The sequence below is a fragment of the Taudactylus pleione genome, unplaced genomic scaffold (genome assembly GCF_031769625.1).
Source record: "Taudactylus pleione unplaced genomic scaffold, aTauple2 ptg001086l, whole genome shotgun sequence".
NCBI lineage: Eukaryota > Metazoa > Chordata > Amphibia > Anura > Myobatrachidae > Taudactylus > Taudactylus pleione.
Window position 1 is genome coordinate 477,781 of NW_028285487.1, and position 19,505 is coordinate 497,285.

Sequence of the window (19,505 nt, forward strand, 5' to 3'; positions counted from 1 at the left end):
CAACTTGTCTTCTTTGTTATCTCTGTAACCTGTACCGTATTATAGGCTTGTGTACTGGCTGCAGTGTACAGACATCTTCTTTGCGACCGCAGACTTCAGGACTGAATGACTGTATACTGGGACCAGTGCGCATGCATATGTATCGGCTGTACTTATTGTTTATATTCTAATTGTTAAACTTCTATCGTGTTACCTTTTTTTACATAAAGTAACCTTTTGTGCTTTGGAACCACACGATTAGACTGGAAAGCAATAATTTTTCATTAGCGACTAAACAGCATTCATAGAACATATATATTTGTGGGTATGTGTGTGAGAATATATAGTATATATATATATATATCTACCTATATATAGATCTCTGAGAGGATTGTGTGGAGCAGGGGTTGAGGGGGGGCTAGAGATATCTGTGTAACGGGCCCCAAGATTTCTGTTGCCGGCCCTGTGTGCATGTGAGTGGGAACATAGATTATTGTAAGCTCCATTGGGGAAGGGACTGATGTGAAAGGCCAAATTGTCACTGTAAAGCGCTCCCCTACTCCCTCATAAATTTGCTTTGAAATGAAAAACTGCAGTGCCACTGTTTCCTAGATGTGCCATGTAGGAAGTTGTACTGTCATGTGTTTGTGTCGCTTACCTTAATCAGCCAGCTAGCTCGGTGCAACCTTTTGGCCTAAACTGGATGATAACAATATTGTGAGCGTGAGGTGGTAAAAACTGACTGGAAATTAATGTTATTGAGGTCAATAATGCTGTAGAAAGAATACAAGGCCCAAATTTTGAGAGTTTAGCTGTTTTTATACAGATCCAAAACCCAACGACAAATTAGAACCAAAACACGAGGGTCGGCTCACATTTCTGTCATGAACACAAGCCAGGTCTCATGTAATTGGTTGCTGTTGGTTACACTATCTTTTCCAAAAGCATTAGTTTACACAACCCCAAAATAAACTAATAAACACGATCAGTGCATTCTGATTGGAAACCCAATACTATTGGGGGGGGGCTATTTGCAGGAGGCGTGGCCACTCACCCCTTAGAAACCCTTTGCTATCTGTATGGCACTGTGCGCTGGGGAGGGGGGCGCTGTGAGCCCCTCAGCCCAGCACAAATCCAGGGAGGGCACGATCAGTGTGATCCCCCACTGGCAGAGGAGACTGCTGCTGCTCCCTGGTCTCCCACTGCAGCCCAGCACACAGCAGATGCCAGGTAAGAGGGTGGGGGGGGGGCTGCGTCAGTCACCTCCAACAAGCCCGGTCCCGGACCCTCTCAGCACCCCTGGGTATTGTGTAACACACTGCTACAATTTAAAAAAAAAAAAAGAGAATATAAACAAATCATCTTTCATATTAGTTTATTATACAGCGACTGTCAGCACAAAATAATTATATCAAGAGCTTTCAGATGACAGGAATCCACTCCAGGCTTCATATCCTGTACCTCCGATTCTGTCATTAACAGAATGTTACTGCTCTCAAGGCCACACATCCAGATCAGACTAAGGGGCCTCTCCTTGCCTTGATGCATGATGGCCCAGACAGAGACTGCACAGCCTTTTTAAAGCAGAAGTACCAATCTTTACAATAAGAGAACTTTAAATTGCTCGAATATGCAGCAGAGCTATGATACAGTCCTGTCAGTACTGGTGCTGTATACTAGAGGTCGGCAACCCGTTACCCTCCAGCTGCTGTGGAACTACCCAACCCAGCATGCCCTGCCTCAGTTTTAGCATGATCTAACAGCAAAACTCTGGCAGAACATGCTGGGATGTGTAGTTCCACAGCAGCTGTAACAAATACTGCCTACCCCAGCGGTATACTATGGTCTACCACCAAAAGCGAATATACAGTAGCACTATTACTGGAAGGTACTGCAAGATATACATAGCTTCAGCAATAACTATGACAGTAGGACAGCTCCTCAGATTTACTATATATATATATCTATATATATATATTTCCTGACGTGATACTTCCTATTTAAACACAGTTGAAGTGCGCCTCATGTATAAACCGTAGAGGAAACAATTGTGCGGGTTGAACGGGATGTAGTTTAAATCCTGGCAGTCGAGATGCCGATGCTCAGAATGCCGACACCGGAATCCCGACACCAGTCAGAATGTCGGCATCCGGCGGTAAGTAGTGGGTTTAGGGAAAGTGTCAGACGTTAGGGTTAGGCACTAGGAGCAGGGTGGTGAGGTTAGGATTAGGCTGCAGGGGATGGTTAGGGTTAGGGGAAGGGTTAAGATACTTACTAACAGGTGTCGGTGTCTTAACCCTGTCAGGATGCCGGCGCCCAGATTCTGACTGCCGGGATCCCGAGCGCCGGCATCCCGTACTTAACCCGGTTGAACCAATATTCATAACAATGCATGGATGCAATGTGTGGCTAATGGCATCACTGAGGCAGGAATATTGTCTCAGTCCATAAAATGGCTGCTCAGCATCCTATGAGGTAAATACCGGATACAGCATACAGGTACACTGTAAGGAACCCACACGTTCAATCATATGACCAACCAGATCAAATCAGTGTGTGAGACCAGGACAGGCCAAATTGGCCAGCAAAATGTCTATACCTTTTAGAATTTCCATCCATACACAAAAAAACAACAACACTATAATAATAATAATAATAATAATAATACTACAGCAGATTGGCAATTTGTGGCACATACGATATTTTGCTTTCCTAAGATCATACAATTCCTTGTGTGGTTACCTTGGGAGCCTACCAGTACCCTAACAGTGGCAGTCATATTGTAGGCAAAATATAGACTTCACGAGAATGTAGCATATTAATTCATTTGTTTTGTGCGAACCATCTCAGTGATGTCACTGGTTCGCACAAAAAATGTCCGCTGGCACTCTGTGTAACACACACAGTTTAAGAAGAAAAAGATTGTTACTTGACGCTCACCCTCTCATAACAAAACACATTTTAGAGTTGCATTTCAAATAATATTTGTCACTTAAAATATTTGTGCATCAGTAGTACAATTCAGAAAGTCATTCAGTGCATTAAAGTAGTATTTATATCTCATGCATAATGAACAGTGCTTTGCGGCGAAACGCGTTAACCAGATTGTCCAGTGTATCTGTGTATCAGGGCTTAATGCATGAACATTGACCATAGAGAACAGCATGCTTTTTTTCATGTAGACGTGTGTGTGTGTGTGTGTGTGTGTGTGTGTGATGTCTTTTTGTCAGCAAGGCAAAGTAGTGAAATACTGTTATGTGCAAAAGCGACTTATCCCATTATCCCAATATGGCTCTTGAGTTAAAAAACAAACTCCCCACAGCCAGGTAGTCACAATACATGAAAATATTCTGGTGCTGGAGGGGCTTCCGTGCAAAGCGAGGAGATCTTATTTGATCCATTCACATTCATTTAGTAACATTACAAAAATTAAATAAGATCAGCCTTAAAAATAAACTTTTTATATTATCTAAAAAGCCATGTACTCACATAAATAAAATATTGTATTAATAAATGGCAACATGTAAATGGCAAAATTAATATAAATGATATTGCTGTCTTAAGTTCTGTTTTAACCTGGGGAGTTCAGTGACACCAGTAGGGGGCAGCGTTCCCTATTGTGCATAAATGTTTTTGCACTTTTGATATTCCCATGTGGGTCATCAACACAGCTGCGTTAAGCAGGGTGTCCTAACAATCTGACCAGGAGAATGAAAACGGTATAGTAACACCAGTGACATTTTCACGGTTCGATGCAGGGTGATTAAAAAAAAAAAAATTAGAGCTAAAAAAATAATGGCTATTTTACGCTAAATACTAATAAACATCTGAATAAAAAAATAAATATATTTTCTATTTTCTGAGCACCTGCACTGCTGTTTACAGCTATCAAAATTCACACTGTTGCAACTTAATCACATTTGCAAAATGATGAAAAGCAGAGCATGCTGGGACTCAACCGATTTGTTTAAAATTTAATTTACGTGTGAAATCTAAAAGCCAATCTCAGCCAAGCCTTTCTCAACCCCTCACCTGCTGCTGACTGACTTATTACAATAGACAATGGCAAGTGGGCAGTCCAGCCGGTGTTGGAAACAGAACGGGGGGGGGGGGGTCCACTTCTCCCATCCTAAAAACTAGAATATGGGGCACGAATTACCCAAACTAAATTCTTACAGGAACACTTCAGAACCAACGAGCAATCTAAATTTTTCTTTTCATTTTCTAAACTGTACTAGATCGATTGTAGATACAATTTGATTTGGCCGCTGTGGATTACAGGACAATTTTCCCGCTGCGCCAGTTTCCCTAAATGCTACTTGCGAAGTCTCGCCTATACAGGATATTGGGGTAACACTGGGGCACATTTCTGAAAATTCATGCCCGGTCCGCTTGTAACCCACAGAGACCAATCAATTTCTCAGCGTCGCTTTGATAGAACAGTTTACAAAATGTAAAACAAAGATCTGATTGGTCGACATGCACCTTTTGTGCGCCAGTTTTACTTTGTGTCTCCAATTGACGGTAGAGGGGAAAAAGAAACAATATGGCATTGGAGATTTGGGGTACAAGTTACCCCTGACCCCTCTGACTGAGATTGGGTTGATTTAAAGGTCCTTAACTGCGTCATGCATAGTTAAAGAAAGTAATCTCTACAAAAGAAACAGAAAACACAAAATAAACCCATTCGCCGTGTCTCACATCTACGGCAGATTGCGCTGGCAATGAGTAAAAGAGGTTATTGAGGTGTATAAAACTTAAACAGCAACAAAATAGGATAGAGCATTCAAAACACAGTGTGCTCCGTTTCAGGACCATAATTCTTCTGTTCTTCCAAACTTGTAGATGAGGGTGCTGCATAAAATGAGAGAAAGAGAGGAGATTAATTACAGGATGCCTGCGGCATAACTGGATCCATACAGAGAAGAGGCTGTTTTCAGTCATTTACTTCTCTAAACTGAAGAGGAAGAAGAAAAACACATGGGCACACCCGGTCACCCCCATGGGAAGGAGGAATCGACCGTGATTAGACAGGACAGCAGAGGAAAACACCTGGGCACACAGGGTCGCCCCCATGGGATGGAGCAATCACACACGTGATTACAGAGGTCAGGCATGGACCCCACACACAGCCAGATCACAACTACTGCCCGATCACGTTATTCTACAGTGGGCAGGATTGGCAATCTTTTTAGAGAGTTAGGAGCACGTAGCCAGTTAGGTGCCTGGAAGAATCGCAGTACTGTTATGGAACTACAAGTCCCAGCATACTACATAAGCCAGAGGCCACAGTTTGCTATGCTCCTGTGTAATCTTAAACTATTGACGTTGACTGTGATACAGAAACACACTAAATAAATACATGATGACCCAGGAGCAGAGCTGGTGGTGGCTCCTCCGCTGATGGCCTCTGGCTCACAGGACGTAGAGGGGCAATGTCTACAACGGCTGGCAAGCCAAACGGCGCTTATCCATGCTACAGGGTACTCCTAATATAAGAGGATATAATAAAACAAATGTAAACCATAGAAACCAATAAGACACAGTAATTGGTCATGAGCAGTCTATAAAGTCCGACACTGGTTGCTAAGGTTAGAACCACCTTTGACCATAGGTTGGCGGACTGTGGAAGCACTTTTTTTTCATTACATGGAAAGTCACGTGTAGAGTAATGATGGATTTGCCGGGATTCTACATTTTACAACTGGTCAGTGTGCCCTGAAATCGTCTGGACCTCAGTGTGGGAGAAAATGGTCACGTCCGGGTAGCCGAATTAATAATGTGCAGCGGATGAATGTAGTTAATTGGGACAATCCAGATCTGAGGAATCTCCAGAAAAAGTGCGGAACGATCACAATTCCAAAACTTACCTAAAAAATATCAAAGCGTTCTGGAAAAACACAGCCAGCCCGGGGTAGACATTGACATCTGCAGAATACAAACAGCAGAAATCAGGACTGTGGTTATGGACAGCTCCTCTGCTTGCAATATAGGCAAAATGTCTAAAGCTGGCCACACATCTAAAGATTATCTGTCCAACCAGCCAACTAGTTGATTGGTTGGAATGAAAATCTGGTAACGTATGGGAGTAACTGATGATCAGCAATTTGCTCCTAAATGCCAGAAAACAGATGAAAATGGCCGTCAGACAAGTTTGTTAAATGTTTGATCCTTAACAATTTGTTCAAACAACAGTTTTTGTCCATTTTCCGGCGTTTTGGAGCAAATTGCTGATTGTCATTTGCTTTCATACCTTACCAGGTTTTCATTCCAACCAATCAACTAGTTGGCTGGTTGGAGAGATAACCTTTAGATGTGTGGCCAGCTTTAGAATGTGGGTTTAGCAGCTCTAATTAATCTGAACCAGGCCACCCTCCGGCAACACAGAACATCTTTCAGCTTGGGAGTACCTATAATGGGGTGCATGAGCCTACTTGGAGAGCTCATTACCCAGTACAGTGGTCATTGTTGGAGTTCTATTCCCCATAAACACCTTTTCACATCTTATACATCACTTATAAATCTTACGAAGATGCTATAAGCCTCTAACAATACGAACGCTTGGGCACGTGTCCTAGTGGCAGGCATGTGTGGCATCAATGGTGGGTAGGCTATGACCATTGAATGTTGTGCCTAAGAGGTAGTAGACACAAACACTTGAGCTTCATCACAGCCTGCACACAGGGGTAACATAAAACCATATATTGCACATTACACTGTGCAAGACCATTGAGCAAATGCATCTATCTTGGCTACAACACCATTGACAAACACACATTAGGAAGTGCTGTATTTGTTACATAATTTCGGTTTATCCCCAAATACCTCAGCGATGTCACTGGGTTCTAGTGAAACAATAGGCTGCATGTTCAAGAACCTTAATCCATCTTATTACATGGCTGGCTACATTGTTATTCCATGCAGAAAACAATGCAGAAAATAAAAACCTGAAGTCATGTTAACCCATAAAATCTGTTTACTAGGCATCAAAGTTATCGTTCCTGCTAGGCTTCTTTCATGGGGCGTTACGCTTTGCCCCTTTATTAAAAGCCAAAATGCGCCCTGCTGGGTTCGCCACGCTTCTCTGTCTCGCCCCCCTTCGCTTGTCTGGGCAAAGATAACTGGTATACTCACTCTGTGTGACGTAGGCTCCAAAGAGGATCCACATAGAGGCGATAAGTGATCCGAACATCATCATGAAGCCAATGAATAGCCAGACCCGTGCACCTGTGTGACAGAGGTGATGTTATTGCACAACATGAAGGGTTTAGAGGGTAATAAATGTGTACATACTGCCTACTGACTGGGCAATCTGTGGGTAGAACGTAACAAGCTGCAGCCGGTTTCTGTGCTAGTTCTCGGTGAGCGGATAGGCCGAGTACTGGATCAGCCGGCATTGTGCGCTGGGGAGCAGGAAGAACGCTGTGGTGGAAATACAGAGAACTGATTACTCACCTGTTCTTCCCAAGCAGCCATCGCTGTAACTGTCTCCTCGTACTTGCGCATTAGACACGGCGTTTATCCTGTCAGGACAGGAGACAAGTCAGTTCTTTGTTGAAATAATCCCAATATGTGCGTGGGAGTCTGATGCTTACTAAATCAGCTTATTGCCTTTGGCAAAACATATATAACATATGAATCACTGTGGAAAACAGAGTGTAATAGAGAAGATCACACATCATGCCATAGTTGGGAGAGCATCACTTAAAATACACTAAGATACATTTTAAAATGGCAGCCATTCCACTGTCCTGGTTTAGCAGTGCTCCTCACGGTGACTGGAATAGAAAACACTTAGGGGTAGAGTATATTTACTGAAGTGCGGGTTTTTAGAAGTGGAGTTGTTGCCCATAGCAACCAATCAGATACTACTTAACATTTAACTAGCACCTTCTACACGATAATGGCTAGTATCTGATTGGTTGCTATGGGCAACACCTCTACTGCTAAAAATTCTCACTTTAGTAAATATACCCCTTAGTGAGCATGGACCCGATTCGGAGTCGTACGTAATGCCAACGCCTGCAGCGACCGGAATGCTAATGCAACTATACCCACGTATTACGAGTCCTACGCATCTCTGTGATCACACCGTCCCCCATTTGCCAAAGTAGCTGTCATCCCTGTCAATGTCACTTACACCTACCCCATGCTGGGTGCAAGTGATCTTTCTGAATTTGGCGTCCACTACGCAGACGCACGACTGAGAATAGCTACACGACAAACCCACGGGACATTCGTAGGCCAGCTGCCACCCATTTAGCTGTCATAGAGAAACCATTGCGATGCGAACGACTCAGAATCGCTTATAAATCCTTACAGATGCGTCCGCAGCCTCTCGCTGTGTGTGTAGTGTTTGCTGGATGTGACCAGATGCGGCTGCACTGGAACTTGCCTGTAAAATGGCGACTGTCGTACAGTACGCTGCGCTCTCTGAGGGACACTGTTACAGGACATGCCTATTGAACGTTAAACACCGAGGGGGCGATTTAATTGTTTTTTTTTTAGCCACGCTAATGGGTGCCCAATGTAGCGATTTAACTCTTTTCGGGCGCCCATTAATTATAGCGCTTGTTGCACCCAGTTAGACCGGGTGTAGCCGAGTGAACCGGTTAGGGAGCCCAAACACAGGCTTGCCTGGTACACACTAGACTTGCAAATGATGCCATGTCGTCAACGATTTACCTTAACTCCCGGACAAACGATCAAGTGCATACACAGTGTGCAATCTAACAAACGATCGTTAACGATATAATGTAACCATATCGCCTGGTCGTTCGGTAGTGCGTACACACTGCACGATCTGAGGGGAATTGTTAACGAGATTTACAGACCTTACTGCATTTAGAGAAGATCTGAAGATGCGACGATGGCGCCATGGGAGCGCGCATAGTGCGACATGACTATTTGAACGATTTGTCATTCCGATGCGCCATGTCGTTCAAAATATCATTAGTATGTAGGGGCCTTTATCACATATTTCGACTCGCCACCTCAAGAGGCTATGGACAGAAATGTCAGCGCCAGCGGCTATCGCGCCCGAACAAGGCAACAGTTGAATTGCTCCGTCAGGTTCACTCGCTGATAGCCATCCGAGCAAACAATTGAATTCCCCCCTAAAAAAAGTAAACTAAATCCTCCTCCAGCAAATGAACATAACTACTTCAACAAAAGCAACTTGCTGTGCAGGTAATAGCAATGCCCATGAGTGGGAGGAAAAGTCGTGTTCCCCAGTTAATTACACAAATACGGGAATAATCAGGATGTGTAAATATCCCACGTTCACGCTCCTAGAACTGGGGGAGTCAGGAGCGATGTCCCGGATCAGTCTCATTGGAAACTAGGTGGGAAGTGGACAAGAACGAAGCCAGCTAGACAATTGTATCCAGCAGATCTTCAGAACAAGTTTGTCCTTGGCGCAGTGATTACCCGGCACCAAACTCCCACAGCCTGAACGGTTTTCTATTTCAATATAAGAACCATTTGTGAGAAGGTGATTATTTGGGAGGAGTATGTATGATTATGTAGTCATAATCCCAGCTGTCGGGGTGTCAGAGCTCAGAATGCCTGCACCGGAATCCTGACACCAGTCACCATTCACAATCTTGGTGCCAGCAACCCGACGGTAAGTAGTGGTGTTAGGGGGAGGGTTAGGTAGCAGGAAGGTTAGGATACTTACTAACAGGTATTCTAACCCTGTCGGGATCCCCAGAGCCGGCATCCTGTACCCAACCCATTTGAGGGGTAGGGCAGGATACCTATTGGGACAGGAGACCTTTGAGAGGAGAAACTTATTATAGGGAAGAGAAGAGAAATAATGGCACCTATACTGAATGGTTAGCTTGCCAGAGACTTACTATCACAGACACTAGGTAAAGTACTAGAGCACGGCTAGGTTTACACATTCATCACTTAACATTTGCATGATGCAAATACAAATGGGGTAAGTAGTATATGTAGCAAGAATAAATAAGAGATGTTTGTGACTCAAACACATTCCATGGATATCTTCATGAATAATCTGCTCGGTGAATTGCAGACTATCAGCACTGCTTGTTAAAGTCCACTTTCTCCTACAGGGAAGCACAAGGTCATTGACATACAAAGTAACATTTACTCAACAGACCAGAATAAACTATTATATTAACTTAAGAGTAGGAACATGCTGTGTTTTCCCTGTATTTACTAAATGGTTTCTATTCACAAGGGCACTGAGTACTGTACTGAAATCCTACTTGCCATAGCCAGGAACTGAAAGTAAAGTAGTATACTGTAGTTATGTAACATGTGATTAAGGACTCATTATGCTATTGCCAGCATTATCGGCACATTTATAGCTCAGCACGTGTAGCCCCAACTTATCACGCGTGCTTGTTAATGTAATTACAAAATGAGGAATATGGGCGCCTGTATGTGGTCATCTGCTAAGAGCGATCACTGGGCCAGGGTGCACAAGTGGGGCTCATTTCAGAGTCGCACACAGCGGCGTCCGTGTCTGCAACATTATGCAAATGCCACTACCAGCCCTTCTTTGGTGTACAGCTGTGCGTCTGACTGTGTAAGGACTGGGGGTCTGCATCGCTACCAATCGCAACTGCGATTACGCACGCAATTGGCCGATTGTTGCGTTCTGCACATGCGCGAAGACTCCACTGCGATCGGGACTGCGATCGCAGTGACCTACACAGCTTGGTCTTTCACTGTGTGCGATGAGGTTAGCAATTCCCGAGTAAGGTCAGAGGCGGTCGCTAGAAGCGATCGCTCTCTCTGAATGAGGGCGGCCGCTTCTTTTTTTTAGTGCGGCCTCCTGGTTGCTAGCTAAGCTGTGGGTTACCACCCACAGCTTAGCGACCGACCAGGGTGATGGTCGCGATGGTCAAGACCATCGCGACCATCGGGGCTTGCGACGAGACCCTAAGGTTGGGTCTCGGCAACCGCAAGCCCCAGGGAGCTTCCTGCTCTGATTGAGCAGGAAACTCCCCACTGACATCACTGCGGCCGCCCACAAAACGGCAAGCGTTCCGTCAGGAACGCCTCCGTTTGTGTAGCCATCCCCCCACCCCGCCTGCAAAACGGGCCGAGCTGACGATCAACATCGACAGCCGGCCCTTTTGTAGTGAGCTCCGGAGCGAGAGAGTTTCTCTCTCGCTCCGGGGCTTGCGCACGTGCAGTCGCTGCGCGTGCGCAGGACCAAAACATCGACCCGGTTGCGAGCGCTCAGCGCTTGCGACCGGGTCTGAATGAGGTCCAGAGTTTGTGCAAGTGTGCGTGAGAATGTGATGGTGCTCGATGTTACCGATAATACATGTGTCTCAACTGTCGCCCCTAGGCAATGGCTTATAATGCCTAGGGCCAGCTCTGCGTCTGAACATGGACTCTTTGGAAGCTCTAAGCATCAGAGAACGCAGCCGCTTTCAATGACACGCCCTCGACACTCCGATAACATGCAGACACCCAAATATTTTTTGCATTCACTTCAGGCCACCTCCCAGTCACCGCTCATCGCTTTACAGTTCTACTCCATTTCCGATACCAGTGGTCCTGTATGCAATAGCACCTTTGTGCGTACAGTCAGGGTAACGCATGCGCCATCGGGGTTTCCAAAATAATTTGCACATGCAAATAATTGCTCAACTGCGCCAACATGGGCACTGCGTTGAGTTAGCGCCCACCTCTGATTCAGGCCCAATATGTGAAGATGGTTGGAGGTCATAGGGCAGATAAGCTGCGTTGTCATTATTATTAACCCATTGTACGAGTGCTCGATCGATAGTGCCGTCCTTCCCTGTTATGTGGCATACTATGGTCCAGGTTAAGGAACGCGCCTCCTGTGGCCGTTGAAGGAACAGCCAATTACCACATGAAACGCACATTAATTCCAAGTTATATTATAATGCGTAATCCAAAAGTTAGTTTCAATACTCAGTACATTACCAACTTACATGAAGAATGCGACTGTAGAGAACACACCGCATGTGTGAAACGCGTGGTTCAAATCTTCAGTAGGGCTCACGACAGCAGCATCGATCATTATCCACCACCCTGAGAAGAACTGAACAAGTCTAATTGAGTATATTCACCTATAATCCTTAATAAAATGCAAGAAATGTAGTAGTGTCATAAGTAGCATCAGCAGGCGGCGCCCCTAGAGGATCTGAGAAGGTATTGCACTCCATGCTAATTTAATAAAAAGATAGCAGTAATAATAACAACAATGACAATGATAAAGGCCTCATTACAGGTCCAGGAAAGCGCTGTAAATTAAAAGCTGCACATTAAAAAGGGAACTATTTGTCTGTGTTTAAAAAATATTATCAAAAACATCACCTATTTATTATTTTTTTGCAAGCCTCTCAGCAATCTTCAAATGACAGCAGATCTATATATAAATATGTAACAGACACATGACATGACCTATTGAATATGTACTATGTATGTGACGTGTATGCTAGGGGACAGTGTTGCCAAGATCAATTTAAAGCAGGGGTTCTCAGCTCCAGTCCTCAAGCACCACCAACAGGTCATGTTTTGTGGATTTTTTCTAACCATGCACACATAAGCAGGGGTGCCGATAGCTGCGCCAGGCCCGGGGGATGAAGGGTGTGTGGTCTAATCGAGGGAGGCGTGACCACTCTCCCTTAGAAAACGGAGCAAAAAAATAATTTTTTTGCAGCACTACGCGCTGGGGAGAGGGCGCTGTGAGCCCCTCGGCCCGGCGCATAGCCAGTGGGGGGGGGGGTGCGATCCGCGAGACAGGAAGCAGACGTAGGTGATGACAACACAAATACTGTATGACATATCCATGTAACTGAAGCTACCACCTTTCTGGTGGCTGAACCACAACTACAAATGTCAGCCTGTTTTCAGTTCTCACTTTTCTGGAAGTGATGTAAATGCTAAGATAAAACATCTCATTGCAATAAAGTATACTGCTATTTGCAGTAACTAGTGGGATAACTTCGCGTGGCATTATTTGGTGTTGCTGCCACTGTTTGCAAAATCCCAGGGTTGAAATACAATCATTATTAATATAGCCTCCAAGACATAAACATACAGAGCATTGTTTCCTATATTAACTTCCCCGTTTTGCTCCCTGTACAAAAGAATAAGACGATTTGTATCAAGTCTGTGGCCTGCAGGAAAGAGGATCGGTGAGAATAGATGCACTTCCCTTAGGAAGCTAACCTGCGACACTTACAAAGTGGGGCACACTCATTATATGGCAGCACATATCATGTTGCTCCCATGTATAAAACAAAACATCCCCTTTATTATTATAATTCTACTATAATGTTCGGCCATTGCCTACATGCGGTAGTTTGCAAATTAATACCCCTACCCCACATGATGTCACAAACATGCCCAGCGCATGCCATAAAAATGTACAACATGAAGGGGCGTAGCCTCCTACCCAGTACCCGGACCCACCAAACGCCTCAGTGACTAGTGTGGCTTTGAAGACCACTTTTTACTAATAAATGAATCAATGTGATAAGTTGACAGCTCACTTCTTGCATAAACCATTCAATGGGTAATACAGTTTTATTGCCACCATCAACATACTGGACATTTATTAAAGTTGCATCAGCTGAGTGTGCTAGAAGCACCAGAGCAGAGAGCAACACCCCAGGCAGGAAAAAGGAACTGCACGGGCTGTGACAGGTGCAGGGTGCTAGAATGAAGACTAACTGGGAGGTAGATAATGAGTTATGTTTTCTACGGCCAGCTGCACTCACAAGAACTGTAATATACTTCCCTTTACTTACCAGAACCCCGGCTACCACAGACGCAATGGTGTTCCTCTGCTCTCCCCAGTCGATACACTCGCACTGCGGCCATCGGAAGTTATCCAGGAACCCTGCCATTTTCTCCAGCCGTTTCAATTAGGCCGTTTCATTAACTGTAAAGAAATAAAAAAATAAAATTAAAAACAGCATGTTAATGAGAGCAATACACTAGAACACAATAATAATAATAAGTAGTCAAACAATATACAATGAGGGAAGTGAATTTTTGGAGAGGGCGAGCTATCTAGCCAGCCCACCCTAGTCAAAGCAATCCCTTCAGGGATTAATACCCCAGTCCAGCCAAGGTCTCGCAAAGGACATCATAGTAAGTAGTGTTCATTCTAGCACCTTGCACCTACCACAACCAGTGCAGTTCCTCTTTCCTGCCTGGGGTGTTGCTCTCTGCTCTGCTGCTTCTAGCACACTCTGGTCTGTATCTCAGCAGTTTGTTGCATCAGCTGAGTGAGCTAGAAGCACCAAAGCAGAGAGAGACACCCCAGACAGGAAAAGGAACTGCATGGGTTATGATAGGTGCAGGGTGCTAGAATGAACACTGGTAAGGGTGACACCGCAGGCGGCTCTACATCCTGGCTCTCCGAGTACATAGCGTATGGAGCACGGCCAAACCAAAACGCTGCCACATCGGCTGCCAGCCCAGTTTCAGGTGTATGAAAAGCAAGGTGGCACCGTGGATACAGTACTATGGTTGTCTCTCACCGCTGGGGTCATGCGTTTGATTCCAACCACACACCTATATGTGTGGAGTTTGTATGTTCTCCTCCTATGGGCTTCCTCTGTGAAAACACTCCAAAGGCATACTTGTTGGTTAATTAACCCTACAGTGTGTGTGTATGTGGTAGGGAATACAGATTGTAAGCACAACTGGGTTACAGATTGATGAATGATTAAATATTCTCTGTAAATGTAATGTATAGGCGCTAGGTAAATAACGGTAATTAAAATAGCTGGGACAGGTAGAGTGTGAGCTCTCCGATTATTTAGCATGCACAGGGATAAACTAAGATTTCAATCCACAATGTAGGACCAATAGCAGAGGACAACATGGGTGGGGGCTACCAAATAGAAGTCTTCCACATTTAGGGGAAAAATATAAAGACCAGAAGGTATACATGCAATATACCATAGCAGACAACTTTTGAAGTATGCCATAAAAAAAAAAGAAGGTATTAGATAAATATGGGCAATACACTATATTGTAGTAGTGTTAACTCTAGCTTCGGCGGCAGGCAGGGCGCCGGAGCTAGAGAGGGCAACCTTGTGCGCGCGCCCAAGGCGCGCGTGGTCATGAAAAGGGGACTCGTCCCCTTTTCGTCATACTTGGGGGCGTGCCCGGCGCTTACGGACACGCCGGGCAGCCCCCAAGCGCTGCAGAAAGGGAGAATAGATGCCGGGCGCGTAGTCCATTCTCCGGCGGTGACCGGGTCACCGCATGTTTCTCCACTCACGGGACACTGCGTCCCGCGGGTGAGGACGGCACCCGCAGGCTGTGAGGGCAGGGTGCTTTTTGCCCTCCAGAAGGAGGACAGGGCGCCGCGCACCGCTAAAACAGCCTAGCGGGAACGCTATTGTAGTGTTCATTCTAGCACCACGCACCTGTTCAGTTCCTCTTTCCTGCCTGAGGTGTTGCTCTCTGCTCTAGTGCTTCTAGCACACAAACTGCTTAATGTCGGCAGTTTGTTGCAGCAGCTGAGTGTGCTAGAAGCACCAGAGCAGAGAGTGACACCCCAGGCAGGAAAGAGGAAGAATGAACACTAATATTCTATTTACTACAATCTGACTTTCGGAATAATGGTCTGTTCTGGGCCATTCCGTAGAACGTGAAACCTAACTGGCAACATATAATTTAGAAAAATTCCTGCTATATAGTGTCCCTGCTTTTTCTGTACATGTGGTGTGAAAAACCATCAGTGTTCCCTATACTGGTTAAGAGATATGCGGCAACACTGGTATATCTATAAATGCTAATCCCCAGCTATCTACTATTGGACACAAATGCACGTGAATGACAGTATTTCAAGAGGAAGTTTAAAAGTTTTGTTATGACTCTATAATAATATAAATTTAGTACATTTACTACAAATAAATATATAACTGTGTGACTTACATTCATTCTACATTAGATAATGAAAACGCACATGTCCCTCTCCGTCACACTGGATGTCCCTTTCCGTCACCAAAACTACTGTTTTTTGTGGAGGTTTTTTTGTACAAAGAACAAATGCACAAATATTTAGATTAATATATTATTAAACCATCAGGTCTGCTTACCCTGCACAGGAGAAATCAGAGCCCAGCCAGGTCTAATTTCACAGAAGTTTAATGTTGTGTTACCTCAGAAGGATTTTGTATTTAGTCCCGTTCCGTCATAAGTACATAGCAATTGTTGCAAAAAAAAAAAAAAATTACAAACATTACTTTTATTTGACTAGGATCAACATTAAGCTTCAACTAATTTATGATAAATGAAAGTTCTAGATTCATTATTCAACTTTATTCATGGAACGGGACTTAAATGTATCCAAATGTCCAATTCTGTCCCATGGAATGGCCCTTCTGACATCCAAATAACATACAGTCATGCAGAACATTCTCTGATAAACATCGTACTTGACTGTGTGTGTGTATGTATATATATATATATATCTATATATCTATCAAGTGTGTGCATCAACTACATATATGATCTACTGGATGAACATATATGTGTATGTTATGGCAGGGTTGGACTTATCCCAGGAATCAATAACCAAACAAAATAGCTGCTGGGGCCTAACTACGAGAGTCCCTTCTATTCCTAACTTGTCTAACACTATATAACAGAGTTAAATATTACTGAACCGCATATCCCTGAGATAACATAAAACACCATAATCTAATAGCATGTAATGGTTGTAAAGTCTACAAGGGCCCGGCACACAGGCATATAATAACAGCATCATACAAGGCACGCAACCCTAAGGCAGCGCTGATCTCAGTATATGTCAGCACTGGTCTTAGTATCACTAACTAATCATGTGAAAGTGGAAAATGGTTACTAGACAAACACTAAAAAGCAGAATATATTTTAATGAGCTATTACAACATAGTGAATGAATGTGTTACTCCCTTCTATGGGGGTGAGACATTTGTCTTACACAAACCATCTGTTACAGGTTGGGTGTGGGATGTCGGTGCTCGGGATCCCAGGATGCCATCATCTCGACAGGGTTAGGGTATAGACATCTGTAGGTAGGTATCCTAAAACTTCTGCGGCCCCTCCCTCCTCGCTGCCTAAACTTAACCTCCCCCCCAGTGTCTAAATCTAACCCACCCCCTAGTGTCTACCCCTAACCCCGCTACTTAACCTCGGCGGTGGGGAAGCCGGCACCGGGATTCTGTCAGGTGCTGGGATTGCAGCGCCAGTATTCTAAGTCCCAGCATCCCACTTGCCGGGACACTGACCACATCCCTCTATTACATGTATTTGATAATTATATTATTGTATAGGCTCATTGAGACCAACAGGTTCCATCCCCAATAACCACTTAAATGCTCTTTTAAAAACTGAAACATGCCCACACTGCTTCCGCTGGTCTTGAGTGGGTGAGGTTATAAATGGGGTGGGGATCAGAAAAATGAGGAAGCTCTGTACTATACAGGTGGAGATACATCGACAGGGTTGGGGAAAAAAAGTTTTTTTTTTTTTTAACAAAGCATTACATGGTTGATCAGGATCTCTAATACAAAGCAATGTTTCACAGTATTAATATAATATGCAGGATTTGATTTTTTTTTTTCTTTAAAACATTAATACAAGAAAAAACTGGTTTAAACATAAGAAAAAAAAAATGTTCCCCTAAACCCTCATATATATATATATATTAACGCAAAAACGATGTTATCGCACCCATATTGAATACCCCTGTTTGTCTCACATGGGAGGCCATACTCTGACAGACAGTCTGCCCCTAGTACGGAGTTTGCGCATGTTTTGATGGTGCGACCAATGGTTGCATCTAAAGACGATCAAAGTGGGCGTGTCAGTCCTTACACATTCTGACGCACGGCTGTACACCAGGGAAGGGCTTGTAGCGATATTAGCATAAGGTTCCACGCGCTGCGCAGCCAAAAGACACACTCGCACAGACTCCGCAGCATTCGCTTCAGAATCAGGCCCATTATGTTTTATTAGCATTTTATGTATTATTTATTATTATGTATTAAGTTATTTATACAGCACTTTAAAGAGAATATTACGTCATTCACATCAGTCCCTGTCAGAGTGAGGCTTACAATCTATATGCACTTAGGTACACACGCATGCACGGGTTTATTTTGTAAACCAGATATGTCGGTGAACATCGTCGTTCACAGACATCTGGCTGTGGGAATGGGCGACCCGCCGACAACCGACATCTCAACTGGCCCAGGCATATCGTTCTGCCGATTGGTTAGCACGTATAGCTGACCAATCAGCCGCTCTGACAGCAGATTGGTCTGCTAACCGATCCATTGGTGCAGAGTGTACCCAACATAACCTACCCACCAGTATGTTTTTGGAGTGTGGTAGGAAAACAGTGCACACAGAGAAAGCCCATACAAACTCCACACAGTTAGGGTCTTGGTGGAAATCCAACCCAAGACCTCAATGATGTGAGGCAGCAATGCTAACCACTACTTCAACCATGCTGTACAATTTGTATCGAACGGTATTAAAACATAAATAAATGTAAATCTGTTTTTATGACATAGTAAAGCACCCAGTGTGTCCACTCGCAAAGCTGGTCTCTATGTTGTACACTTACAAAACAGTAATTAAATAGCAATACCACTGTCACAATAACCATAATGGTGACATCTCTCTAAGCTAGCAGTGTCATCAGGGGACATGTTATATGTCTTGTCTTATTAATGGCTCACAAGGATCAGGGGGAAGGAGCATCGAGATGAGCTGGCGGAATAGAACTCATGCTGCAGAGGTCACCCCTTCCCCATGTTAGTAGCACCCAGGCCCCCAGCAATGCAGAATATAACAGAATGAAGCAGTAACATACATGGGACCCTGAGTGTTGGTGGCACAGAGATGAATGATGGGGAGCGGGGCTGATCAGCCTGCATGCATCAGCTCACTGTCTTTAACAGAGGTCACACACCTCACTATATACCCAGAGAGACTCCAGCAGCTGTGGAACTACAAGTCCCAGCGGTCCCTACTATACATGCTAGGGTTGGCAATCGCACAGCAGAGAGAGAGAGAGACACAGATCCCCCGCATCGGGTGCGGGCGCTGTGACTGGGAGAGTAGCTGTCTGGACCCTGCGGGGTAGAGGGGTCTCTGCGACTTACCCACTGCTGTAGCTCAGTCGCTCGGATCGCGACACCCTTCCATCTGAGACAGGGTCCCGCCCATACCGGGTGCGTCACGGTGACGGGGGCGTGGCGTATACGGCTGCTGCTGATGCGGCCATCGTGGTGGAGGGCAAATGTACCAGGAACAGGAAGTAGACTGCAAGGCTACAGGGCGTAATTATTATTATTTATTTTTTATTTTTTTTAAGACAACTTTATTTAACAGATTACAAAGTTAGACTAATATTTATTTTTATTACTATATTATTATTATTATGTTTACTATTATTATTTTTACATTACGGGAAAAACTTATCAAGCCTAAATAGGACAAGTGGAAGGGTTAGGTCTAGACTATACAGGGCTGATGGCCCTGTGACGTCACACCCA

General features: G+C 44.4%; 1 protein-coding gene across 2 annotated transcripts; it reads right to left on the minus strand.

Moving 5' to 3' along the window:
* Window positions 1–1,337: 1,337 nt before the first annotated feature.
* On the minus strand, window positions 1,338–19,193 carry TMEM50B (transmembrane protein 50B). Of its 2 annotated transcripts, none has more exons than XM_088461659.1 (7): window positions 19,113–19,193; window positions 13,746–13,879; window positions 11,922–12,031; window positions 7,435–7,502; window positions 7,114–7,206; window positions 5,850–5,907; window positions 1,338–4,833 (listed from the first exon to the last, which is right to left on the minus strand). In XM_088461659.1, exons 2-7 carry the CDS (start codon window positions 13,842–13,844, stop codon window positions 4,788–4,790), a joined length of 474 nt encoding a protein of 157 aa, XP_088317785.1. In that variant the 5' UTR covers window positions 13,845–13,879; window positions 19,113–19,193; the 3' UTR covers window positions 1,338–4,787. The 2 variants fall into 2 exon arrangements, with proteins under 2 accessions (XP_088317785.1, XP_088317786.1); XM_088461660.1 differs by lacking the exon at window positions 19,113–19,193 and adding an exon at window positions 16,056–16,985.
* Window positions 19,194–19,505: the final 312 nt, after the last annotated feature.

Excerpts from the sequence above, each read along its gene's own strand:
- TMEM50B (XM_088461659.1), bottom strand. The coding sequence starts at position 13,844 with ATGGCAGGGTTCCTGGATAACTTCCGATGGCCGCAGTGCGAGTGTATC. Across the intron at positions 7,503-11,921 it reads TCTACAGTCGCATTCTTCAT|GATAAACGCCGTGTCTAATG; the intron begins GTAAGTTGGTAA and ends CTGTCCTGACAG. Across the intron at positions 7,207-7,434 it reads TGGCTGCTTGGGAAGAACAG|GTGCACGGGTCTGGCTATTC; the intron begins GTGAGTAATCAG and ends TCTGTCACACAG.